At 43.2% G+C, this 26,802-nt stretch overlaps 2 protein-coding genes and 1 pseudogene across 3 annotated transcripts; 1 reads left to right on the plus strand and 2 right to left on the minus strand.

Annotated features, from left to right (window-relative positions):
• Window positions 1-1,032: 1,032 nt before the first annotated feature.
• On the minus strand, window positions 1,033-8,173 carry LOC103547109 (acyl-coenzyme A thioesterase THEM4-like). Of its 2 annotated transcripts, none has more exons than XM_008514119.2 (6): window positions 7,799-8,173; window positions 5,821-6,019; window positions 4,410-4,554; window positions 3,434-3,544; window positions 1,725-1,849; window positions 1,033-1,248 (listed from the first exon to the last, which is right to left on the minus strand). In XM_008514119.2, exons 1-6 carry the CDS (start codon window positions 7,916-7,918, stop codon window positions 1,226-1,228), a joined length of 723 nt encoding a protein of 240 aa, XP_008512341.2. In that variant the 5' UTR covers window positions 7,919-8,173; the 3' UTR covers window positions 1,033-1,225. The 2 variants fall into 2 exon arrangements, with proteins under 2 accessions (XP_008512341.2, XP_070433302.1); XM_070577201.1 differs by having other exon boundaries at window positions 1,786-1,849; window positions 7,799-8,170.
• A 2,091-nt stretch (window positions 8,174-10,264) lies between these two features.
• On the plus strand, window positions 10,265-15,539 carry LOC103547108 (centromere protein P pseudogene; annotated as a pseudogene).
• A 2,953-nt stretch (window positions 15,540-18,492) lies between these two features.
• On the minus strand, window positions 18,493-25,792 carry CCR8 (C-C motif chemokine receptor 8). Its single transcript, XM_070577202.1, has 2 exons — window positions 25,652-25,792; window positions 18,493-20,517 (listed from the first exon to the last, which is right to left on the minus strand). Exon 2 carries the CDS (start codon window positions 20,485-20,487, stop codon window positions 19,420-19,422), a length of 1,068 nt encoding a protein of 355 aa, XP_070433303.1. The 5' UTR covers window positions 20,488-20,517; window positions 25,652-25,792; the 3' UTR covers window positions 18,493-19,419.
• Window positions 25,793-26,802: the final 1,010 nt, after the last annotated feature.

Genomic DNA, 26,802 nt, shown 5'->3' on the forward strand with positions numbered 1-26,802 from the left:
TACTGGGGCTGGCCCCGTGGCCGAGTGGTTAAGTTCCCGCGCTCCACTGCAGGCGGCCCAGTGTTTCGTTGGTTCGGATCCTGGGCTCGGACATGGCACTGCTCATCAAGCCATGCTGAGGCAGTGTCCCTCATGCCACAACTAGAAGGACCCACAACGAAGAATATACAACTATGTACTGGGGGGTTTGGGGAGAAAAAGGGAAAAAAATAAAATCTTTAAAAAAAAAAATATGTCTACAAACCTGTCTGGTAATTGTTGAATACTTTGCTACCCCTTGTTCTAAGCTACAAGACTCATTTTCTTTGTGCAATGTTGATAACTAAGCTGAAACTTCCTTTTATAGGAAGACTGACTGACTTAAAGCATTCCTACTTGTGAGAAATAATGGATTGGTGTATTGCAGAGGCTGCTCTTGGCCACTGTGGGGGTGGGCAGAGGTGGGACCTAGAGTGAAAACCTGTTCCCCACTGCCCCACCCTCGGCAGGTGTGTTGGCTTGGCTCTGGGCTCAGAAGAAATGGGCTGGCTTTCAAGAGCGGTGTGTGCCTGCCAGGTTTTCCTCCTCTATCTGTTCCTGCCACACTCACAGCCCTGGAGCCCAGATTCCCCTCATCCCCTCTATCCTCCCCTCATGTTCCTGGGGACGCAGAGCCATATAAGATCATTTGAAAGGAGCATTACCCATCAGCAGATGAGTGACGGTTTTGGAGCAGTACTTACTTAATGGCAGAACTTGGAGGAGTGAATTAAAAAATAAAAGGAAAAATATCTGGCGAAAACATTGTGTGTGACTTTAGTTAAAAACAAGGTCATTAACATCAGGCAAGGCTTCCTTGACTTGTTTGCAGTCAGTGGAAGGTGATTTTGCTTCTATGACCGAACTCCCCCTGAGTTACACGTTGGGTCCTTAAACCCAATCTGGCCCTTTTTTTTCTGAGTTGGATGTTAAGGTTACATGATGCTTTCCCATCCCAATGATTGTAGACACTCTCTATCCGGGAAGAAATACACATATATCAGTTTGGCTACATGACCTTCATCTTAAAACTTTATTCACAACAAGCTTTGACATTTGGAGGCGTTTCCACCATCCAAGAAGGAAAGAGCTGGAGTAAACATGGGAAGGGAGATGAATAGGGGAAAGAGAAGCTGCTCCAAAGGAAGCTTGGTTTCCTGCCCTCCAGGGCAGGAGGAGATGTGCCTTACAGTGCCTTGTGTCTGTGTCACTTCATTTGGAAGAAGATGGCTGGAATGGTGAAGAGCACACAGGTGAGTTGCCCCCCATCTTCCAGAAAAACCAGCTCAGGGAGTCCTTTCCTGTCTGCCTGGAGGCACTTCCAGCTGCTTCTGGAAATATCTAAATTCCCTCTACTGTTGTCAAAGCAATGAGCCCACCTTTGCATTTTAGAAGCCAGTAGGGGATCAAGAGGGGAGATACCATGCACACTGTGCTGCCCCTCCCCTCCGCTGCATAAGCCTCTTTATGACTAGTTGCCTCCCAGAGAGGTAAATGAGTATGTTATGGTGATCTCCATCCTATAACTAACAGAGGCTGCTCTTCATTAGGACATCCCTCCCACCCTAAACTTGCACAATCTGAAAGAGCAACCTTAAGAGTCTCCAAGGGCAGCCACTCCTGTCAGCAGTAGGGGAAGTCGCCCTCTGTGCCCGGTCACAAGGATGGGCACAAACAGCAGGAACAAAGAATTCTAATGGCTTTACCAGAAGCTTCGGCAAAGAGGATGGTCCCGTCACTGTTTTGGGCTTCACAAGAGAGAAACACCTTTCTTCCTTCTGTGCCAGTTACCGTTGCCTCCAGCCTCACCACGGAGCCGAGGATGACTGGGCTGTGAGAGAGCAATGAGGTAGAGCAGCTCACGGGCTGGTCTCTGAGAAAGGAGTGGAAGACTCTATTGTGGGGTGGGGGGCTGCGTCCCTACCAGAAAGGGGGTCCTGGGATTCTACTCCAAGCGCCGAGTATCAGGGGCATTGGGAGAGAGGAGCCACAAGGCAAGCCCAGGCTGTGTGGCATTTTGTTTTATCATCATATAGAAGCCACAAACCACTCCATCAACATTGTAACAAACCGTTTCCCCATCCTCTGGAAAGATCAAGCTCCTCTTGTTTTCCTGCCATCTTCCCAGTGAGGAAAGATATGCTACATTTTGGCTAAAAGTTCATAAACGTTAGCACCTATTTTCTGGTCGCAGTTCTCCCAGTTGCTGACCAGTTTTTGAGTTGCCCACAGAGGTGAGCAGGACCCAGTTGCAGTTTGCATAATATCAAGTAGCTCTATCCACACATGGAAGGCTTTCTTCTTCTTTGGCAGAATGGCTCTAATCTGTAAACAAGTATTCCTTATGTGATGGTGAGTTTTATATGTCAACTTGACTGGGTTATCATCCCCAGTTATTCAATCAATGCTAATCAAGGAGTTGCTATCGAGGTATTTTGTAGATTCGGTTAATTTTAAGTAAAGGAGATTATCTTCAATAACCTGGGTGGGCCGAATCTATCAGTGGAAAGGCCTTAAGAACAAAACTGAGGCTTCCCTGAGGAAGAAGAAATACTGCCTTAAGACTGCAGCCTCGGTTCCTGCCCAAAAGTTTCCATCCTGATGGGCTGCCCTGTAGATTTCAGACTTGCCAGTCCCCACAACTGCATAAGTCAAGTCCCTGAAATAAATCTATCTATGTGTATGTTAATATATTAGTATTCTTTATAATAGCTACATTGATTAATATATTAATATAATATTTTGTGTCTACATCTGTTTCTCTAGAGAACTCTGACCAATACACCTTGTTCCCCTCCTTTGAGAGTAGGGGCTGTGTCTTGCCCTTCTCTGTGTGTTCTTGAGAGCTCACCAAGGCAGAGCAGTGTTGTGCAAAGCAAGCAGACTTTGGAATGAGGCAGCGATGCTTGCATTTCATCCTGGCTTTGTCACTTGCCAGCTGGGTATTCACCTCAGCTTCCTCACTTGTCAAATTGGAGATAATAGTACCTATCTCCCAGCGTTATAGTAAAGATCAAATGAAATAATGTGTGTGTAAGTGTTTAGTAAGACACTAGTCGAATCTAAGGAGTTATCATTTCAGTAGGGGCCCAATAATTATTTGTGGACTGAGTTAAATATTTATGGGCACGTTGATTGATTTTCTCTAAGTCACCGGGGGCCAAAAATAGTTCGTCATCATCCTATGTAGAATATTTTTATTTTGTTCGAACACATAACCCATCTTCAAGCCTGGTGCCTTGTCCTTGAATGAAAAAGGAACAGCTTAAAAGTTTAGATTGGTCCATGAGAAAAGCAGAAGTTAAATCTCCTCCTTGCAATCAGATTGCCGCCTGAGCCCTTATTTGCCATCATAACACATGGAATAACCTCACACCAGCTTACTCCTCACTTGAACCCAGGCAAGGAAACAGACCTCCTGAAGGTGATGGTCATGGTCCCTGTAAAGACTGCATTGGCACTGTAGTATGCCGTCGCGAAAAACGTGGTGTCTATCATGGTCCCCAGCGCACCGCCATGGATGATCCTGCAGGGCCAGACAAGGGGAGAAAGTGGAAGCAATACTGACCCAGGACCCCACTCTGCATGGCCAGGTGCTGGTGAGGCGAAATGCTGAAGAGTTCCCTGCCATCCAGGGCCACATTCTTACATTACTCAGGGTGGAGCGGAGAGAGGAAAACCAATGGAAGGGGAAGACAAGCAATGTTGTCTAATTAAGTTGCACCTGCTTAGTAGGGGATGAGCTATTCAAAGTGGCGGAAGGAGCCTTCCACCCACGGCCCGCTTTAACCTCAACTTCTGATGAATTTGTGTTCCCTCCTGGGTTAGTCTCAGGTGGAAATAGAAGGGTGCAGAGAAAACAGCATGGGCTTTGCAGGCAGAGAGACCTAACTCCGAATCCCACATTTCTAGCCATATGACCTCAGTCACATGGAGCACCTGTGGAGTCAGCACTTGGAGCACCTGTTTCTTCATCTATAAGTTAGAAAAAAAAGAGTATCTCCTTCTAAGAATTTTGGTGAGCATTAAATTAACACAGCCAAAGCTCCGTGTACTGGGTCTGGCATATTCTAGCCACTGAGCAAGAATAGCGTTTCCTTCTCATTTTTAATGTCAACTGCTTATTCCAGTGCTATTTAGGAGGTTGAGGATCAGTGAAAGAACTCCCTAATAGGGACAGGCCACACCTTGGGTAAGTGGCTGAGGGGCTGGCGGAGTCACCCTGCCCGGGAAGCTGGTAAAATGAGGTTTATGCTCCTCTGCGCTGCAGTAACCAAGAACCTGTGAAAGGCAGCCATGGACCCACCGACTGGCTTCTCACCCCCTTCCTGCTCTTTGACCAAGAAAAAGCCCATTTGAGCTGCCAACTGGGATGGTCCTCCATGCCTCACCCAGGCAGCCCCTCCAGGAGGGGCCCAGGCTGGAACAAGCAGACACACTTCTTCTCCGAGTCACTGTGGAAGATGACATACTCAAAGCCGAGTCTCTCTGTATCTGTGATCCGTAGAAAGAGGCGGGCATCTTCAATCATTTGGACTAGAGAGAAGAGTCAAGTCAGTGAGACGGACCTCAGGCTGGAGTCTGACCCTCTGGGCGGTGCAGGGGGTCTCCTGGGCAGAAAGGATCTGAGCGGAGGAGGTCCTCAGGAAAACCCACCGCCCTCAGCTTCCCATCTGCGCCTCCTGGAATGGCCCCATCATCCTCTGAAGGAGAAGAGCAGCTTCCGGGGAGGAGAAGAGATCAGCAGTGTGAGGGACGGTGAGGAGTGAACTGCCCGTGGAATCAGAATACGACTGTTTCTATCAACTAAATAACCAGTGCTAATCTGAAATGCACTGATTTTGGCAGATCAAGGCATAAGCAGGTGAAAACCCTTCCTGTAAAATAAGCAAATATGTCCCCTCCTCTAATTCCCACAGGTCTGAGATTTACGTGAGATTTGTCTGTACAGTATGAACTCCAAGGGAAGTGGAAGGGTTTGGAGGCCTTAATTGGAGGTCAAGGGTAAAACCTCCGATACACAAAATCCAAATGCTTATGCACACCTGCATTTTTTCCAGGAATATCAAAGCAGAATTTCTAATTAAAGGTTAGGTGTATAAAATTAGAAGTCTTCCAACTGGCTCCTCCTGTCTCTTCAATGCCATATCCCATCTTCTGCCATTCTTTTCCATCCTTTCTCCTTGACCAGGGTCTCAGCTCAAACTGACCACTAGAGGGAGCATGAGTCCTGCTCCAACAGGTTCTGGCTCCTGGCCTCAGTGGTCACTAAGATACCTGACTGTTGCCCACTGGCAGCGTCACTGAGCTACCAGCCTCGGGTGTACGAGGGTGAAGGCACTGCCCCTTCTCGATTCCTCACTCGTGCTGCCCTTGTCACAGGAGGTGGTGGGGCGAGCACGTATAAGGAGACACCAGGAATGACTGCTGACAGGGTGGAGAGAATACGGAACCAGGAGTCAGGGCTTCCTGATTCTAGTCCAGGCTCTGCCAAAAACTCCCTATGTCAGCTCTCTAGGTCTCAGTTTTCTCATCTGTGAAATGAGCAGGTTGAACTAGGTGTCCTCCAAGTTCCTTTTCTGGCCTAATGTCATGTGAGTCTAGGATCACCATGTCCAGGCTGCCTTGTACCTGACTCTCAGGCTAATGCAAGCCACACCAGAGATATGGGAGATGGGCTGAGACACAGCGCGCCTTGGGGAAAATGCACACACATAGGCAAAGTTTTGTCAAAAGTTCTGCATTATTCAGAGCCCCCTCCAGCCCAGGTTAAGCAATCCTGATACAGGGGTTTGAACTTACTGGGGACAGCCTTAGCAATCCTAGCAAGGTCTGCCTCTTTCAGTAACTGCAGAGAGCGCCAACAACCTGGAAGTCGCGTCCATGACCCATCCACAGTCTTCTCCATGAGTTCGTTATACAGCCCCACCATGACTGGGCTCCAGCTGGCATTGGGGATGGAATAATCCTTTATATTGGACTGGAAGTGGCTGCTTGAGACCTGCAGAGTCCAAAAGAGGCGGCAGACTGTGTCTGAATCAATTCCAATTTGACTTATTAATTCATGCACGTGTTTAATAGATGGGCCTGTTTTCACGAAGTAGATCGTGTACAAATGCCCAGAGGTGGGAGACAGCATGTCAGGTTCCCAGAACTGTAGAAGTGGAAATGTCTAATGGGGGAGAAGGGAGGCAAGGGAGGAGGTCAGAGAGAAAGCCTGGGACCCAAGGCACCATGTTAAAGAATTGGGTTTTATCCGGAAGAGTTATAAGCAGGAGAATAAAATGTCCAGATGGGCGTGTCAGAAGGACTCCCACTTGCACAGGGGAACCTGTAGGCTGGTCAAGCCTCAGTGCCCCTGGGGATTCTGGCTGGTATATAATTTAAAGTCACAACCTTTTCCCTGCCTCTTCCCTCTCCTGCTCCCCCATGTCCTCCAAACTCTACTCCCAAGAGAGTTCACCTTGGTTGACTATCTGGTTTATTATCCCTCCTACGGTCCCGTTACAACTGGAGGAGCAACCAGAGTCTCCCTTTTCTGGCAGACAGAGGAGAGGACGTGGTGCAGATGGCCAGCTCTCCTCCCAGGAGTTGTGAATAATCCATCACAAGGCAGCACCTTCTTGTACTTTCCACCTGGTTATTGCTTGTATTCGCTGGTGCCAATCAGTCCTTCCTGTTCTTGTACAGTTTCTACGTTTTTCTGGATCATTTATCAGTTTAGTCACAGTTCCCTTTATGCGCCCTCCCTTACCTACACAAATGGAGAGAAATACAGATTCTTATATTATTTATAGACAGACATGTTCTTAAGGGGTGGAAAAAAGCCTAAACGTATAAGAATGAACTCCAATCCTTTCTGCCTTCCTGCAGGGGGCTCTTTCGCCAGCTGGTGGATGGTAGAGTGGCATTTGAATTCGGTCTGTATAATTTCTCCCCATTCATATGTTGCACTTCCTGCTGCTTGCCCCTTAACTACCCCGAACGTCAGTTTTCAAATGTAAAATGAGAATAACACCACCTGCCCTGTAGGTTGCTGTGAGGGTGGCATGAGGTCATGAGACACGAAGGTACTTGGCCTGGTCCCCAACCCAAGGCAAGTGTTCCAAGATGTTAGTTCCATCTGAATCCCACAGAGTTTATCTGAATACCCTTCTCTAGTTTGAGCCAAAGAATTCTTTCCTAGGACTGACGTGAAACCAAGCCTGGACTCAAATATTTTTGGAATGAAGTTACTCACCTTATGAAAATATGAAAGGAGTGACATCCAATGAATGCTACTCTTTTGCACTTAATTTGCACCCAATTGACTTTTAATTTTGCCTCCTACTTCTTTTTATCTAGAAAATACCTCATTAAAATGTAATGACTGCTTTCCCTTGAGTTGGCGCTGAGCAGATTTTCTTCCCCTAATTCTGCTCACTCTGGGGATTGGCAAACCAGATTTCCCATATGGGGAATGTTCAACAGGGTCGGTGAGGCTGGAGGGGCCTCCAGGTGTCGTCTCTAAGCCCTCAGTTTGAGGGCCCCACCCCTCAATATAGGACAATAGAGCCAAGTGAAATGAGCATCTTCTAAGAATCGGGAGTGCTGGCTCTAAGTCTCAATTCTGCCAGTCACTGCTGTGGCCTTGGGCAGGCCACCTTGTATCTCCAGGCCTCAGTTTTCTCATCTGTCAAAGGAGAGCAGCAGAACAAAGGACAGCTGAGGTCTCTCACTCTGGGACTCTGCAACCACCATCCCAACTCCCCGGCATCTGGTAAGCAATGAGGATACTCACAGTGATAGGCTGGGCTGGCATCCAGGCTGACCTGGGCAGCGGGGGCTGGCCAGCCAGGGCTCGGAGAAGAGATTTTGCATGTCGGTGACTCACCAGCCCTCCGAGACCTCTTTGCAGCATGACTTCCAGCTGAAATTTGCCTACTGAAGCTCCTTACAAAGGCAAGCCTTCTTCCTTGTACGTGAGCATTGGCCTGAGGCTCGGACTCGGCCAGTCAGAACCTGTCTTGGCCAGCTGAGGAGCAGAGAGAAGATGGCAGCAAAATCCAGTCCCGCTCCCTTTACCAGGCAAGGCAGTGAGGAGCAGAACCAGGACAGACGTCAGACAATCATGGGTTAGTCAATCACAATGCATTTTATTTGGGAGTTGCTAGGTGCATTTTCGGTTGGTTAACCAGGTGACGGGAACAATTGGACTAATCTCAGGATGCTTTGCAGACCGGGGTCACCAGGGTAACCAATGACCAGGAACCAGAGTGAATAATGTCAGTCTCTGCGTGTGAGGACAATTGACCCTGAATACCTCACCATAGTTCTTAACTGTCTTGCTTCAGAGGCCAGTTCCCTTATTCATTCAACAAATATTAATTAAGCACATATTATGTACCAGGGCTGTTCCAGGGGATACAGCAGTGAGTAAAATAGATGAAGTTTATGCCCTCATGTGGCTTACATCCTAGTAGGTAATAACAGGTAACATTAATTGTTGTGCTTTCTATAGCCCAGGCACTGTTCTAGGTGGTTTTTTTTTTAAACTTTTTATTGAGATTATGATAGTTTACAACCTTGTGAAATCTGAGTTGCGCATTATTGCTAGTCGTGTAGTAGGTGCATCACTTCACACTTTGTACCCACCCGCCACCCTCCCTTTCCCCTGGTAACCACTAATCTGTTCTCTTAGTCTATGTGTTTAATTTCCACATATGAGTGGAGTTATACAGAGATTGTCTTTCTCTATCTGGCTTATTTCACTGAACATAATACCCTCCAGGTCCATCCATGTTGTCGTGAATGGGACTATTTTATCCTTTTTTATGGCTGAGTAGTATTCCATTGTGTATATATACCATATCTTCTTTATCCAGTCATCAGTTGATGGGCGCTTAGGTTGCTTCAACGTCTTAGCTATTGTAAATAATGCTGCAATGAACATAGGGGTGCATGGTTCTTTTGGAATTGCTGATTCCAAGTTCTTTGAATAGATACCCAGTAGTGGGATGGCTGGGTCATATGCTATTTCTATTTTTAACTTTTTGAGAAATCTCCATACTGTTTTCCGTAGTGGCTGCACCAGTTTTCATTCCCACCAGCAGAGTATGAGTGTTCCTTTTTCTCCCCAATCTCTCCAACATCTGTTGTTACTTTTTGTTTTGGTTATTTTAGCCATTCTAATGGGTGTAAGGTGAGATCTTAGTGTAGTTTTGATTTGCATTTCCCTGATGATCAGTGATGATGAGCATCTTTTCATGTGCCTATTGGCCATCTGTATATCTTCTTTTGAGAAATGTCTGTTCATGTCCCCTGCCCATTTTTTGATTGTATTGTTGGAATTTTTGTTGTTGAGTTGTGTGAGTTCTGTATATATTATGGTGATTAACCCTTCGTCGGATATATGATTTGCAAATATTTTTTCCCAATTGGTGGGTTGTTTTTTGGTTTCAATCCTGTTTTCCCTTGCCTTCAAGAAGCCCTTTAGCCTGATAAAGTCCCATTTGTTTACTCTTTCTATTGTTTCCCTTGTCTGAGAAGACATAGTGTCTGAAAAGATCCTTTTAAGATTGATGTCAAAGAGTATGCTGCCTATATTTTCTTCTAGAAGCCTTATGGTTTCAGGTCTTCCCTTTAGGTCTTTGATCCATTTTGAGTTTATTTTTGTGAATGTTTGTAAAAGAATGGTCTCTTTTCATTCTTTTACATGTGGGTGTCCAGATTTCCCAGGTGTATCTCTCTTTTAATACTAATTTTAATACTTATGTTATCGCATAGGTAGTCCAAATTCAAATTTCACCAACTGTACCAAAACTGTCCTTCATAGTATTTTCCCTCGATCCAGAGTCCAATTTAGGATCAACTATTAATCATTATGTCTATATGACATATTAATTGTCATGTCTCTTTTAATCCAGAACAGTTCTTCAGCCTTTCCTTGTCAGACATATTCTTAGCATACCACACACATACACCCAGACACACACAGAAATGAGCTCCAAGTCTTTCTATTCTGTAGGTGACTGTTGTCATTGCCAGCTCGTAAGTGGTGGGTGGTGATAGAACACAGCTTCATAGCCCTGTATAAGCCTCTCACATAAATCAGAGGTGTGCATTATCACCATCCCCATGTTACACATAAGAACACTGAAGCACAGAACAGTGAAAGTAAGTTTCCCAGAGTTACACAGCTAGTAAAAGGCTACATGCTGTATATTTTTGTTACAGTAATAATGGTTTGCCTATTATGTGCACGAAGATGTTTACAGGTGACAGATTGAACATCAAGCAGTTCTATGGAGCAGGCAGGACAGATAGCATCATCACCACCATCTTCATCATCCTTATCTCACAGGTGACGGCCTTGATGCTTTGAGAGGTTAGTTTAGGCCGACTTGTAAGTGGGAGGAGCAGGGTCCAGGACAGGACTTCTGAGGTGTTTCTTGAAATATCTCCTCAAGAAAACCTGGCATGGTTCAAGATCTGGAGGTATATTCCACTTCACAAGTGTTGGCTGCTCCAAATGGTCTTTGATTGGTTGGAGAAAGAAAAGTCCTGACAGGCTGCAGTCCGGCAGCAGGTAGAGGAAACTCCTCCCCAATTTGCAGGCCAGCTGCAGAGCTGGTCTAATCTGGCTGTGCCCAGCATGATGGCCCCTCCCAGGGGGCTGGCTGAACTCAGAGTTGTGTCCTCCAGAACTCGGCTTGCTCCAGGCCAGGCAGCTGAGCTGAGGAGCACAGGGCGCGGGAGAGAAGACAGTGGACTTGCTGGCCAGTGCAGGAGGTGGGGTGAGCTCCTGTGGCTTTGGAGGCATCGTGATCTGGGATTCAGACTTGGTAGCATCTGAGGCTAATGATACCCATCTTGAAGGACTTTTGAAGTTGAATGAGAAAGTATTGGTTAAGTACCCCGCTCAGAGTAGGTGCCTAAAAATGTGACTGTCCCTCTGTCCTCTTCCCTATATCCTTCCTGTCCTCATCATTTCAACTTAGCACTTGTTGATTGAGTGCCTCGCTGTGCCGGTGTGAAAAAGAGCATGTTTTATACATGTGTAAATAAACATATATATGTAATGTAATAGCTGAAATGAGAGCACCATAGATGGAACAGAGGTGAAAAATGAATTGGAAAATTGCAAGAACAGATCGAGGAACTCTTTAATAAAAAAATAGAAAATGTAAAATAAAGCAGAGACACTCACATAAAAATTGAGAGGGAGAACCATTTGAGTAAATATGGAGGCCAATCTCCCATGCCTCAAGGGAAGCCGGAGTGGCTGAAACTGTACACATGAAGGAGGAGGGGGGACAAAAGGAGGAAAGGAAGACAAGCCAGCTCTGCAGGGTGTGATGGGCCCTGCTGAAGAGTTTTTTGTTTGGTTGGTTTGAGGATCTTTTTGGTGGAGGTTGCATTTTTTTTAATTAAATTATAATTGACATACAGTACAATGCACCCTTTGTCTCATGGGGGAAGCCTGTTATAGAGCAGAAAAACAGAAAGATAAATTATTCTTAGTTCTGTTTCCAACAATTCGAAATCCATGATATATTCTGAATGTATTTTCACTTTCTGAATGGTATCTGTGGCAGGTTGGGTTTCCCAAGAAGCAGATTCTGAGATGGAGACGAGTGTGCAGGAAGTTTATTTGAGAATGCTCTTGGGATCAACATCTGGGGAAAGAAGCAGTTGAGGAGAGGGAAAAGTTGAGCGGCACTGTAGTCTGCAGGTTATAGCTGACTCTCTCCTTCAAAGCTATCCCAAGTTCAGCTGAGGGGACCGGGACTTTATGCTTTCAAATTGATTGATCGTGGGATGCAGTCCACCCTGTGAAGGGACAGGTAAGGCAATCCCCAAGGGGCTGAGAGCTGAACGATGTCTGCTGCTGGCTCTCCCAGCAGCTGGAGTGAAAAGTTCTTTATTCCATGGCAGGAATCTGGGTGGCACATCACAGTGTCCACCACTTTGTCTTTTGATTAATAGAAGTCTTAATTTCAATGCAGTCAAATTTATTTTTTGGTTGATATTTTTGAATCCTATTTAAGACATCTTTCCTTACACCAAGGTCATGAAGATCTTCTTTTAGATTATTGTCCAGAAGCTTAATTTCATTATTTGTCTTGTTTATATTTGACACTTTGCATTTTAAGAAGATAAATTATGAAATGCTTTATGTTACCATCATTCCTAAAGAATATCTTCACTGGATATGAATTCTAGTTTTCTTTTAGCTCTTTAAAGGTATCATTTCTTTTTCTTCTAGCTTTCATTCTTTCTGTTGAGAAGTCTACTGTCACTTTAATTGCCCCTCTCTTGAAGATAATGTCTTTATAAAAAATCTGGATGCCTTTAAAATTTTCTCTAAGTTTTTGGTTTTCATCAGTTTCTGATATGCCTAAATGTGATGTTTTTTTAATCGTACTTGGGATTGTAGGACTTCTTGAGTTTGTCTCTTGATGACTTTCTTCAAGGTGGGAACATTCTCACCCATTACATTTTCTAATGTTGCATCTGCCCCATTCTTTCTCTATTCTCATTTTAGGACTCAAAAACATATGCTAGGCTCTATCATTTTATGCTTTATGTCTCTTACCTTCTCCATTATATTTTCTTTTTCTTTTCTTTTCTTTAGGGGGAAGGGGGTCTCCCCATGCTTTATTTTTTATATTTTCTTCTTGCCTATCTCTCAGTTCACTAATTTCCTCTTCAGCTGTGTCTAATCTGTTGAAAAACCCATCCATAGAGTTATTAATTTTAATTATTTTATTTTTAAAGTTTCTATTTAGTTCTTTTTCAAATATACTATCTTCTTTTTTAAAATTATAGTTTCCAATTCCCTGCCAATTTCTGAAGCTTTTCTTTTATCTAGCTGATCATAGTGAACATTGTTGTTTTGAAATCTCTGTTTCATCACGTGTGTGTCTGGAGTTTCTGTAGATCTGCTTTTATTGCCTGTTGATTCTGGTCTTTCTTGTTTATGGTCTCATGTCTCTTCATGTTTCTGGTTATTTTTAGTGTGTGCCAAAAACAATAAAAAATTCAAAAAATTTTAGAAAACTGTTCACAGAATGATTGAGGTGGAGAATGATATTATCTTCCTCCAGAGGGGATTAATGTTTAAATATGTCAGGTTCCTGGGGAGCAGTAGCAACCTGGGATTCCCTCAAACCAGTTTCTAAGGGTTGAGATAACAGAAGCTAGGTTCTGCTTCCTCCAAGGGCTGCTCAGTTTCTGGTGCGCCCAAACCTAAGGTATAGCTCTCAGGGTCCCAACCCCAAACAGAGATTTACCAGCATCCCTATTTGGAAGGTACTGGGGTCAAACTTTAATCTCCCTATCCCTGTGAGTCAGTCAAAAATGCTACTCAGATTCTCAGCCTTGCAGAAGCCTCTCCTGAAATTGGCAAATATCTTTAGGGGAAAAAACAGATCCAAATGCTGGGTTTAGCTCTCGAGATTTATGTCTTTTCCAAGGTCTTATAATTATCCATGAACTTTCAAGCAGTTGGACACATATATATTTTTAACTTTTGTCCAGCTTTTCCACTTTTCTTCATTGGAAGTGTTGGTCTGATGTGCCTAGTCTGGCACTACCAAGAGTAGAAGTCAGGGTATCTTTTGCTCACATAAAAAGAAGCCAGGGAGCCAGCCCCGTGGCCCAGTGGTTAAGTTCACATGCTCCACTTCGGTGGCCCAGGGTTTTACTGGTTCGGATCCTGGGCGAGGACATGGCACCACTCATCAGGCCACGCTGAGGTGGCATCCCACATGCCACAACTAGAAGGACCTACAACTAAAATACGCAACTAGGTACTGGGGGACTTTGGGGAGAAAAAGCAGAAAAAAAAAGAAGACGATTGGCAACAGTTGTTAGCTCAGGTGCCGATCTTTAAAAAAAAAAAAGAAATACCTTAAAAAAAAAAAAAGAAGCCTAGACTTGAAAACATTTTGCAAAATGAAAGAAGCCAGACATAAAAGACTGCATACTGTATAATTCCATTTATGTGAAATATCCAGAATAGGCAATTCCAGAGAGACACAGCAGATTAGTGCTTGGCGAAGGGGAGAGGAATGAGGAGTGATCACTTAATGGAAATGGGGTTTCCATTTAGGGTGTTGAGAAAGTTCTGGAACTATATAGTAGTGATGGTTGCACAACATTGTGAATGTACTTAAAGCCACTAATTGTAAACTTTAAAATGATTAAACTGGTGAATATTATGTGAATTTTATCTTAATAAATAAAAAGAGTCTACATGTAGGAGGTCAGGGCTGGCTTGGCAATTCAATGATATGAGAGCTTTGGGTTGGTATCTATTACTGATATGGTTGGGTTCAATTCTACCATCTTGCTATTTGTTTTGTATTTGTTATACCTGTTTCTTGGTCTGTTCCTGGCTTCTTTTCCATTAATCAAGTATTATTTTAATTCCATTTCTCTCATTAGCTTTTTAGTTATGTTTTCTTGTATTTCTACTGTTTATCCTAGAAACTTGAAAAGTCGTCTCTAACTTATTCCAGCCTATCTTAAGGTAGAACTGTAATACTTCTTGAAAATGAAAAAAAAAACTGCATATAAATGTTCAACTCCATTTACTCTTCCATTTACACCCCCTGTTTTGTGCTATTGCCTCATATATTTTTATTAAATGTAAATGAGCTAAACGCTCTGATTAAAAGGCAAAGATTATTAGACTGGGTAAGAAATACAAGCTGTGGCACCCTTGGGCTTTGGGTTGGAACAATCCAACTCCCTGAAGTGGGGGCCTGCTTATAGACAGCTACGGCAATGTGAGCAGGGACACAAGTGACCATGAGATATGTGAGTGTGGGCTTCTATGTGCCGGTGCTGGAGTCACTGCTGCTCTCCCATCCCCCCTCCAAGCTAGGAAAATAATCCACACTTGCTAGGAGTAAGCATAGGCTTCTTGCACTGGGTGAGGTGTGTACAGCAGTCAGGAAGTGACTGAGGACCCCCTGGGACCAAGTACCTCTCAGTGCCATGCATGAATACCCAAGGTCTGCATCTTGGAAGCAGAGATGGCAGCCCTGAACCTGCCTCACAAGGAGCTGCCAACCCCCTGGGAAGAAATTTCCAGAGTCCAAAAATCATTTCAAGAAATATATCAATCAGATTCTGAAGGATGGGAGTCTTCAAAAGATCTGAGAGGTCAGCTTGGACATTTAGAATCAGAACTTTCATTTCTAAATACACTTACTGGCATCAACGTAAGAAATTACTCCAAGAAGACAGAGGTTTTAGCAAGCACTGAGATGACGGAGAAAAGTACAATGAAAGTTCTACAAAGACAGATTATCAGGAAATTGCCACATGGCTACATTTCAACTGGGATTTCAGATTCTGGGAATCCAGAATGAGGAGAGTTCGTCTTTCATTACTAGTGACCTCAATATGATAATGGAGCTCACAGAATACTCAGAATTAAGTAAATACGTTTTGTGTCTAAAGCAGAAGAAAGAAGCTATTTTTTCATGGTTTTCAGAAGCTTACACTTTTTTGAGGAGTGGTGTGAATAAATGTAAGCACATACTTAAACATTTAGAGGTAAAACTATTTAGACGCTTTCCCAAGATGATTAGACTGCCCTCCAGGCATTTCTCTTCAGTATGGTCAATATAACGTGTCAGTTTTGCAGAATGCATCATCTGTAATTGAAGTTATCTTGTTCAACTGGAAAATTACAGAAAAAAATCATTCTGAAATATGAAATCAGTCTTTTACATGCTATGTAATGGGATCCAACAGAATATTTCATTTAAAAGTGATTTTTAGATTTTATACGTACCATGTATCCACACGGTAATTAAACCTTCTCTGTGCAAAAAGAATTTAAAAAGCCCCAACTAAATTCTGCTTATAAGAGAGAAATTTTAAATATAGGAAAATAGTTTGGTCTAAAGTAAGAGTAGAGAGAAACACAGTATACAGATTGATCAAAAGAAAGCTGGTCTGGTTATATTAGTGCTGGGCATAGTAGCATTAAGATGAGAAGTATTAGTGGACAAATAGACACATTTCATAGTGATAAAAGAATCCATTTGGGGCTGGCCCCAGGGCTGAGTAGTTAAGGTTGATAAAAATGACAAGCAATAAGATATATTGGAGAATATGAGGAAGCCATTTGGTGTAAAGCTGACTTGGCCTAACCTTTTTTTTTCCCAAAAGGACCTGACGTGGCCATATCCACTTTAAGCATTTCCTATGTCCCAAAGGCAAGAACAAATGCCCTTAAGATAAAGGTGCAACTTCCCCCACACAAGCATTTCCTTGAGGGTGAGCATCTCTCCCTAGACTAGGAATTGATTGCTGCACTCACCTGTGACCACCCAGCTTGAGACAACAGACCTGCCACCCTGCTGTGTCCACTGAGACAGCAGACCTACTACCTGCTGTGTCATCAGTCACTGTGCCAACAGGACAATCTCATGACTCTTGTAAAACGGACATTTCAATCATGTGTGATACATGCTCTTTGACAGTATATAACCACTCTGTACACCCCCACTTCTTTGGAGTGCTCCATTCCTCTGTGGAATGACTCTCCCAGGCTATATGGTCCTCACGTTTTGGCTCAGGGTAAACTCACCCCAATTTTGATTTATAAATTGGTTATGAATTATTTGCATCAACAAGTTCATGTGCTCTGCTTCAGTGGCCCAGGGTCTCGCCAGTTCAGATCCTGGGTGCAGACCTAGCACTGCTCATCAAGCCATGCTGAGGTGGCATCCCACACAGCACAACTAGAAGGACCTGCAACTAGAATACGCAACTACATACTCAGGGGCTTTGGGGAGGAGAAAGAAGAAGAAGAAGAAGAAGGAGAAGGAGAGGAAGGGGGAGGGGGAGGAGAAGAAAAAGATTAGCAACAGGTGTTAGCTCAGGTGCCAATCTTAATTAAAAAAAAAAAGAATCAATTCAACAGAAAAGCATAAGAATCCCACATTTGTATGCACCTAAAAATATGGCTTCAAGATATATACAGAAAAAATTAGCAGAATTAAAATGAAAAATAGACAAACGTAATCATAGTTCGAGATCCTAATATACCTCTCTCAGTGACTCATAGAATAAGCAAACAGGAAAAATCGGCAAGAATATAGAAGACTTGAACAATCTGATTAACCAGCTACAGCCAAAAACTGCATAATACACCTATTCTTTTCAAGTATACATGGAACGTTTACCATAATAAGCCATATTCTGGATCATAAAACAATTTTCAATAAATTTCAAAAAATTGAATCATACATGTATGTTCTCTGAGAACAGTGTAGTCAAACTGGAAATTAAAACACAAAGATAATTAGAAATCCTCTTTGGAAATTTTAAATTAACTTCTAAACAACTCATGATTCCAAGAAGTATTCACAATGGAAAATAGACAGTAATCTAAATTGAAAATTAATGAAAATCTGTTATATCAAAATGTATGGGATGCAGCCAAAGCAGTGCTTAGAGGGAATTATATAGCTTTAAAAACATCTAACTAGTCAGGGCATCAGGGGCTGGCCCCGTGGCATAGTGGCTAAGTCTGTGCATTCTGCTTTGGTGGCCCAGGGGTCATGGGTTCGCATCCTGGGTACAAACCTACACACTACTCATCAAACCATGCTGTGGCGGTGTCCCATATACAAAATAGAGGAAGATTGGCACAGATGTTAACTCAGGGACAATCTTCCTCAAGCAAAAAGAGGAAGATTGGCAAGGGACATTAGCTCAGGGCCATTCTTCCTCCCACACACACACAAAATCTTTCAGAAATGACCAAAGGTTGACAATCAATAATCTAAGATTCCATGTCAAGAAGCTAGAACAAAACAATAAATTAAACCCAAAGAAAGCAGGTAAGATAACTGTAGAAACCAATGAAAAAACAAAAGCAGAAAATCAACAAAGTCAATAACTGGTTGTTTGAGAAGACTAATAAAATTGACAAACCCATAAGACTGAGCAGAGGAAAAAAAGAGAGAAAATGCAAATTACCAGTATCAGGAATGAAAAAGGGCATTACTTCAGATCCTCATGCATTTAGAAGGCTATAAGAAGATATTAGGAACAACTTTACAGTAAAATATTTGACAACTTAGATAAAGTGGGAAAATTCCTTAAAAATCACAGCTTTTCAAAACTGAGACAAACAAAAACAGAAAATCTGAATGATCTCTATCTGCCAAAGAAATTGAATGCATAATTTGAAATCTTCCTACAGAGAAACACCAGATGGCTTCACTAGTGAGTTTTACCAAACATTCAAGGAGGAAACAAACAAAATGCTCTACATAAACTTTTTTTCATAGAGTAGTGGAAAAGAGACTACTTCCCAACACATTTTGGGAGGCCAAATCTGACCAGGACATTATAAGAAAGAAAAATTACAAGATAATATCTCTTATGAACACTAAAGAGGAGAAAGAGTATTTCTCTACCCTCTTCTGGCTGGTCTAAGAAATAAATCGACATGAGACAGAATACCAGGAGAAAATCAAAGTTTAATAAGATGTGTACATGGGAGAATCCCAGAAAAACTGAGTAGTAGCTCACCAAAATGTCCGAAGCCACCACCTTAAATACTATCTTCAGCTAAAGACAAAGGAGGATGTTGGGGGTAGTGGTTTGTAACTTCAAAGGGGAGGAGGGCAATGGAAACACAGAGATGAAAAAGCAAATGTTTGGTCAACAAATGTTTGCTGGACCATGGCCTTGCTACGTTCCTGCCTGTCTACCACACCTGGAGATATCTATGGTGATAGCTCCTTCCTTGAACAGACCTTCTATCTTAAATTTTCTTAGGCATTTAGGGGGGAAGTCAAAGTTTCTTTCTGAGTCTTTTGTTCTTAAAAATTTAATCAAGGCAAAGAGACATATTTTGGGGTGGCAAATTCTGATCTCCCATGACACAGATATATGAAAATCCCGAGAGAATCCAATTGCTTATTAAAATGATCATGATTAAGAGGTCATTTTTTTTCCAGGAAAAATACAGGCTGATTTTAAGACAAGAAAATCAATCAATGTAGCTCACCAAATTAACAGAATAATGGAGGAAAACTATATGGTCACCTCGATAGATAAGGAAAAGGCATTTGATAAAAATTTAAATTGGCATGTGATAAAGACACTCTAAAAACTAAGAAAAAAAGTCCCTCACAACTAACACTATACTTAATAATGAAATATATAGACTATTTCCAGAAAATAGTAAAAAAAGTCTTTGAAAGTTGAGAAGATTAACTTGCAATAGTAAGAATTCATTTCATATTGTAACATAAGTCTCATGTCTGTAACCCAGTTTCCAAGAGTATCCCTTCATGTAGCCTTAGACGCTGATGGAAGCCATTTCTGACTCCCGAAAGAAGAATGGTGATGCAGGCAGGGGCCTGCGTGAAGCCACTCTCCTCACAAAATGTAGTCTGTGCTGGAGGAACGGGAGGAATGCTGATAGAGGGAGGATGGTTTTTCCCAGCTTTCCCTGGTGATTTGTCTCCCTAGGTAGAGGAAGATGTGGCTGCAACTTTTCTGAAATATTTCGGAGAGGTGTTTCTTGAACTTCTCGCCCATGAAAGCGTAGATAATAGGATTCACACAGCAGTGAGTGAAGGAAATGGTTTCTGTGACATGGGTGGCATAAATCAGCCGCTGGCTCATGACACATCCATCCAAGATGTGCATATTGTGCAGGGAAGTAAGGAAGAGGACTACATTGAATGGGACCCAGAAGAGTAAAGATGCAATGACCACAATGAGCACCAACCTGATGGCCTTGGTCTTGTTGTGGTTTTGGCAACTCTTCAGCTGTTGTAAGATGCTAATGTAGCAGAACATAAGGATGGTGAATGGGATCAGCAGGCCTAAGATATTCATTTCAAAGTGGATGAAGATTTTCCACTTCAAAGTCTGTTGATTGTAAGATGAATAACACTGTAGAACGCCATCTTCAGCGGCCACTTGGTAAAATATTAGTAGCGGGCTAGTGGCAATGATGGCAGTCAGCCATACTGCCAGACTCAGGGCTATGCCCATGCTGGGAGTCCTCACGTTGATGGCATACACAGCATGGACAATTGCCAGGTACCTGTCCACACTCATGAGCGTGATAAAGAACATGCTGCTGAAGAAGCCAATGTAATAAAAGCCAGAGACCACCTTGCACATTACAGTCCCAAACACCCACTGGTCCAGCTGATAGTGGGTCTGAAAGGGGAAGGAGAAAACAAAAAGCAGGTCAGACAGAGCCAGGTTCAAGAGGTATACATCTGTGATGCTCCTCAGCTTCTTGCAGGCGACAAGGACCAGGATGACCAGGCTGTTTCCCAGAAGACCAAATACAAACAGGAGGCAGTAAAAGATAGCAAGAAGCAACTTGCTATCTCTCTGGATAAGTTCCCCATCGCAGGGGCTTGAAATGGCATCAGGATAGTAGTAGTCAGTTATTGTCGTCAAATTGGGCTCGACTGTATAATCCATCAAGGCAGGAGGACCCGGTCACAGAAGCACCTAAGAGAAATAGATTCTTTAAAAATATTTTCATTTAAAGATATGGACTGAATTGTGTCTGCCTGTCACCCCCTGCCCCAGTCATATGGGGAAGCCCTAAACCCTTGTTATGGACTGAATGTTTGTGTCCTCCCAAAATTCATATATTGAAACCCTACCCACCATTGTGCTGGTACTAAGAGGCTGGGCCTTTGGGAAGTAATTGGATTAGATGAGGTCATGATGGTGTAGCCCTCACGAATGGGATGAGCCCCCTTATAAGAATCAGAAGGGAGCTTGCTTCCTCTCTCTGCTCTGAGCTGTGTGAGGATACAATGAGGAGTTGGCAGCCTGCAACCTGGAAGAGGGCTCCCACCGGAGCCTGACTGTGTTGGCACCCTGATCTTGGACTTCCCAGCCTCCAGAACTGTGGGAAAATAAATTCCTGTTGTTTAAGCCACGCAGTCTGTGGTATTTCGTTATGGTGGCTTGAGCAGAGTAACACAGACTATGGTACTGAGAAGTGGGGTGCTGCTGTGACAAATACCTAAAAATGTGAAAGTGGCTGTGGAACTGGACACTGGGCGGAGGCTGGATGAGCTTTGAGGCACATGCTAGAAAAAGCCTAGATTGCCCTGAAGGACCTATTGGCAGAAATATGGACATGAAAGGCGATTATAGTGCGAACACAGGGAGAAAAGAGGAGAGCTGTAGAGAATGCTTCCGCCATCTCAGGGAATACCTACATCATCAGGGACAAAATGTTGGTAGAAATACGAATGTTAAAGCTGCTTCCAGTAGGATCTCGCACAGAAATTAGGAACATGCTATCGGAAACTGGAGGAAAGGTGATCCTTGTTACAAAGCGGCAAAGAACTGGGTGAATTGTGTTCTCATGTTTTGTGAAAGGCAGAGCTTGTAAACAACAAGACTGGATATTCAGCTGAGCAGATTTCTAAGCCAAGTGTTGAAGGTACGGCCTGGCTTCTCCTCACTGCTAATAGTAAAATGTGAGAGGAGAAACACAAATTGAAGAAGGAATTGTCAGGCAAAAAGAAATCAGAACTTGAAGATTCAGAAAACTCAGCTTATCCATCCTGCAAACATGAGAAAGTGGAGAGTACACCTAGGGTGTGGCTGGACAACCACGCCATACAGAGATTACCCACAGAGTTCATTAACGGTTTCAGGAGAAGCCCAGAATAGAGACACTGACAGTTTGGATCAAAGCTGCAGAGACAGCAGAAAATAAAGGAAGGCTTTTGAACTTCTGGGATTCTGTGGGATTGGAACAATAGAGCCATTCGCTTTTGAACACGTTTTATCCTTCAAGAAAAGGGAGGAATGGGGCTGGCCGGTGGTGTAGTAATAGGTTGGCACACTCTCCTTTGCGGCCCAGGTTTGTAGGTTTGGAGCACGGATGCGGACCTACATACCGCTCATCAAGCCATGCTCTGTCAGCATCCCACATACAAAATAGAGGAAGATTGGCACAGATGGTAGCTCACTAGAAATCTTCCTCACCAAAAAAAAGAAAAGAAAAGAAAAGGGAGGGATGACTCTGAAGTGATACAGAGATCATCAGGGCTGACACTCTCCTCACAGGCCCAGGGGGCAAGGCTTCTTTGTCCTCAGTTTCAGGAGGCTAGGCCACCCCTGCCCTATGCCACAGGTGTGAGGCCACAGCCTAGGGCCATGGAGGTGACACTACCATCCCGGTGAGTCTAGAAGGCAGAGCACCCAGACAAAGAGGATTATTCTCAAGCCTTATAGTCTAATGGGATTTGCCTTTCTAGGTTTTGGGCCTCCTTGGGACCCATCACCCCTCTCTTCTTTCTGATTTGTCCCTTTGGAATGGCAATGTCTCTCCTATGTCTGTCCCACCACTGTATTTTGGAAGCACATAGTTGCTTTCACAGGCTCACAGCTGGAGTGGAATTTTGCCTTCGGATGAATCACACCTCAAGTCTCACCCATACCTGACTTTGATGGTACCTAGGTGAGACTTTGGACTCAGAATTGATGCTGGAGTGGGTTAGGACTTTGGGGCTGTTGAGATGGAGTGAACGTATTTTGCATGTGAGAAGGACGTGAAGTTTGAGAGGCCAGAGGGTAGAATGCCATGGACTGAATTGTGTCCCCTAAAATTCATATATTGAAGCCCTAACCCTCGTTGTGATGGTATTTGGAGATAGGGTTTTAGGGAGGTAATTAAGGTTAAATGAGGGCATGAGGATGGGGCCCTGATCTGATTGGACTGATGTCCTGATAAGAAGAGGAAGAGACACCAAAGCCCTCTCTCTCTCTGCACATGTGCAGAGAAATGTCACGTGGGGACAGAGTGAAAGTGGCCGTCTGCAAGCCAGGAAGAGGCTCTTACTAGGATCTCAATTTTCTAGCACCTTGATCTTGAACTTCTAGCCTGCAGAACTGTGAGTTCTGTCATTTAAGCCACCCAGACTGTGGTATTTTGTTCAGTTCTAAAAATTGAAAACTTCCCAGGCTGACTAATACAGGAGGGTTGAGTAGATGAGAAAAAACAAAATTCACAAAGAAAACTTAGATATCTACAGTTCTACCATCCAGAATTAGCAACTACTAACATATTGTTATATTTGCTTTTGGTTCTTTTTTCTCTCTTTCTCTTCCTTTCCTTCCTCCCTCCCTCCCTCCTCCTTCCTCCCTTCCTCCCTCCCTCCTTCCATCCTTTCTTCCCTCCTTCCTCCCTCCTTCCATCCTTCCTTCCTGCCTCCCTCCCTCCTTCCATCCTTTCTTCCTTCCTACCTTCCTTCTTCTCTAATGCAATAGAGATGAAGCTAATGTTCCCTTTAACTATACAACATCTCCACACCCCAGGAGCCTGCTAAAACCAATTTGGTTTGTATCATTCCAGTTTCCTCCGTACTTTTACATGCTTATATGTATCCATAAACAATGTATAATATTGTTTTGCATTTGCTTTTAACTTACATAAATGGTATAATATTATATCTCTCATTTTGTATCTTGCTTTTTTTCTCCCAGCATGTTGTTTTAGAAGTATAATCACACAATTCTAAAAAGTTTAGTTCATTCTTTTAACTGCTTTTAAGGACTATAAATAACTAATTTAAAAATGCAATAGATGGGGCCGGCTCTGTGGCACAGTGGTTGAGTTCACCCACCCTGATTTAGCAGCCTGGGGTTCACTGGTTGGGATCCTGGGTGCAGACCTACACACTGCTCATCAAGTTATGCTATAGCAGCATCCCACATAGAAGAACTATAAGGACTTACAACTAGGATATACAACTATGTACTGGGGCTTTGGGGAGAAAAAAAAAAAGAGGAAGATTGGCAACAGATGTTAGCTTAGGGCCAATCTCCGTCACCAAAAAAAAAAAAAAAAAATCAAAGCTAAAAAAATGCTTTCTCTAGTATAGCCAATCAATCAATCAATAAAATGCAATAGAAAAAATGAGCCCAATCACACTAGCATCAAAAATTACTGGGGGGCCAGCCTGGTGGCGCAGCGGTTAAGTGCGCATGTTCTGCTTCGGTGGCCCAGGGTTCACCGGTTCAGATCCCGGGTGTGCACATGTCACTGTTTGGCAAGCCATGCTGTGGTAGGCGTCCCACTTATAAAGTAGAGGAAGATGGGCACGGATTTTAGCTCAGGGCCGGTCTTCCTCAGCAAAAAGAGGAGGATTGGAAGCAGATGTTAGCTCAGGGCTAATCTTCCTCCCCAAAAAAAGAAATTACTAGGAGCAAATCTGATAAAAACTGCAATTCAATTGTGTAAAATATTATAAAACTTTGTTGAAGGACATAAAAGAAGACATAATTAAAAGGAAATATGTACTATATTTATGGAAGGGAAGACTCTACATTTAAAATGTGGTAATTCTTCTCAAATTGATATGTACATTCAAGGCAATTTCAATCTAGACTTCCTATTTTTCCAAAGCAATTTGTTGCTGAAGATTCAGACATCGCTATCCACTATGCCACCTTTCTATAATTTGAAATGCCCTTAGCAGCTTTTAAAAACATTAATTTCATTCACGTCTGTACCTCAAATAGATTTTTAAAACATAGTTTCTGAAGTATGGAGGTGGGTCCTTTGGTTTTTCTTTGTGGCCAGTGTCTATCAAAACAACATTTTCCCCTCCTACATCTTCCTTCCTACTTGTCTTTTACAGTTATTTTAAAAAACAATTTTCAGCTCCCCCTCCTTTTGTTCTGCCCTCCTAATATCCCAGAACAAGAGTAGGTCCTCAACACATTCTCTCCCCGGATCTTTCCTACTGACCCCCTGTCCGCACCTCCCCAGGCTCTTTGATCAGTCAAACCTGTGGAAAGTATTAACAATCTCTACCATTTGTTACAGTAGACCAGGAATTTTCGATGTACTGCCTGATTGATTTCTCTTCCACCCCATGAAGCAGGCACTCACATCTGCTTTACGTCTCTATCTCAGAGAGCTTCGGTCCAGTGGCCGACGCTACACCGAGAGGGAGGCGAGTGAGCCAGGACTCAAAACCACATCCGTCTCCTCCAAATCCCTTTCCTTTTCCATATTTCTCTGGAAATATGGGTACCCATATTTGTGGGTGGAGTAAAAAGCTCCAATCTTTCGGAGTCTGCGCCCCCTGACTTCCAAGTTCTAGATTACTTTGTAGCAGAGTAAACTTGGGCTTGTTTTGCAAAGTGAATCTCAGCTTCCTCTTCCGTGAGAAGGGGCTAATAATGCTTTTCAGGGTTTGGTGAGAAGGGGATGAGATCATTTAAGTTAGCATCTCATCAAGGCTGAAGGTTTGCTTGCCAGTTGTCTTCCTTCAGTTGTCAGATAGAAACATTGAACCCGGCACGAGGACAGATTCCCCCCAGTTGCCTGGTCAAATGGGGGATCTTTTCTCATCTACCTTCTCACTCTGGTAGGAGGTTTGACTCTCTCTTAGCATCCTGCAGAGAAAATGGCATGGCTACTTCACTCACCCGGCCAGACCCTGGGACAGCCACTAAGACATATGCAGGGTTTGTGGACTCTGGGGACATGAAAAGATTTTTTTAAAAATTCACCTCTTGTACCAGACCTCTGTCTCTCCTCCAAGGACATAAAAGTGTCCCTGGTTGCTTATGTCCTTCTTCCCCAAAGATGAGTATCAATACATACCTTAATTAGATCCTTCACTCTGCAGGTTTCAGTGTGGCTGATTCCTTCTTCTGAGTCTGCCCTCTCTTGTGTGTGCAGCTCGGCGAACAACAGCTCCTCTGGAGGCACTTGTCTGTCTGTGACGAGTGGCAGAATGGGGGTGGACCTATTATTGCATCCTACAGTTATTTAAAAAGTTTTAAAAAAATTGATCTCACCAAAAAACACATCGAATGGCAAATTAGCATGTGAAAATATGCTCAATACATTGTGTCCTTAGGAAATCGTAAAGTAAAACAGCAGTGAGATACCACTGCATACCTATTAGAATGGCTAAAATTCAAACACTGACAGCACCGAAGGCTGGAGAACAATAGTCATGCTCCTGAGTATTTACCCAATTGAGTTAAAAACGTATCCACACAAAAACCTGAGCACAAATGTTTACAGCAGCTTTATTCGTAATTACCAAATTTGGAAGCAACCAAGACGTCCTTCAATAGATGAATGGATAAACAAACTGTGGCAACGTACACAATGGAATATTATTTAGTGATTAAAGAAAGAGCTGTCAAGCCACGAAAAGACAACTTAAGTGTGTATTGATGAGTGAAAGAGGCCCTTCTGAAAAGGCTACATGCTGTATGATTCCAATCACATGACATTCTGGAGAAGGCAAAACTCTGGAGACAGTAAAAAGATCAATGGTTGCCAGGGGTTCAGGGGGAGGAGGGGATGAAACGTAGAGCACAGGGCTTTTTTGGGGTGATGGAACTATTCTGCACGATGCTGGAATGGTGGATACATTTGCTATGCATTTGTCAAAACCATAGAAGTGTCAAACAGAGTGAATCCTAATGCAGACTATGGACTTCAGTTAATAAGAATGTGTCAGTATTGGCTCATCAACTGTAACAAATGTTTCACACTAATGCAAGATGTTAATAACAGAGGAAACTGTGCAGGAGCGAGAGATGCTGTTATGGATTGAACTGTGTCCTCCCCAAATTTTATATTGAAGCCCTAACCCTCAAGGTGATGGTATTTGGAGATATGGCCTTTAAGGAGGTAATTAAGGTTAAATTAAGTCATAAGGTTGGGGCCCTAATCTGATAGGACTGGCATCCTTATAAGAAAAGGAAGAGACAGCAGAGATCTCTCTTTCTCTCTCT

The sequence above is a fragment of the Equus przewalskii genome, chromosome 15 (assembly GCF_037783145.1).
Source record: "Equus przewalskii isolate Varuska chromosome 15, EquPr2, whole genome shotgun sequence".
NCBI lineage: Eukaryota > Metazoa > Chordata > Mammalia > Perissodactyla > Equidae > Equus > Equus przewalskii.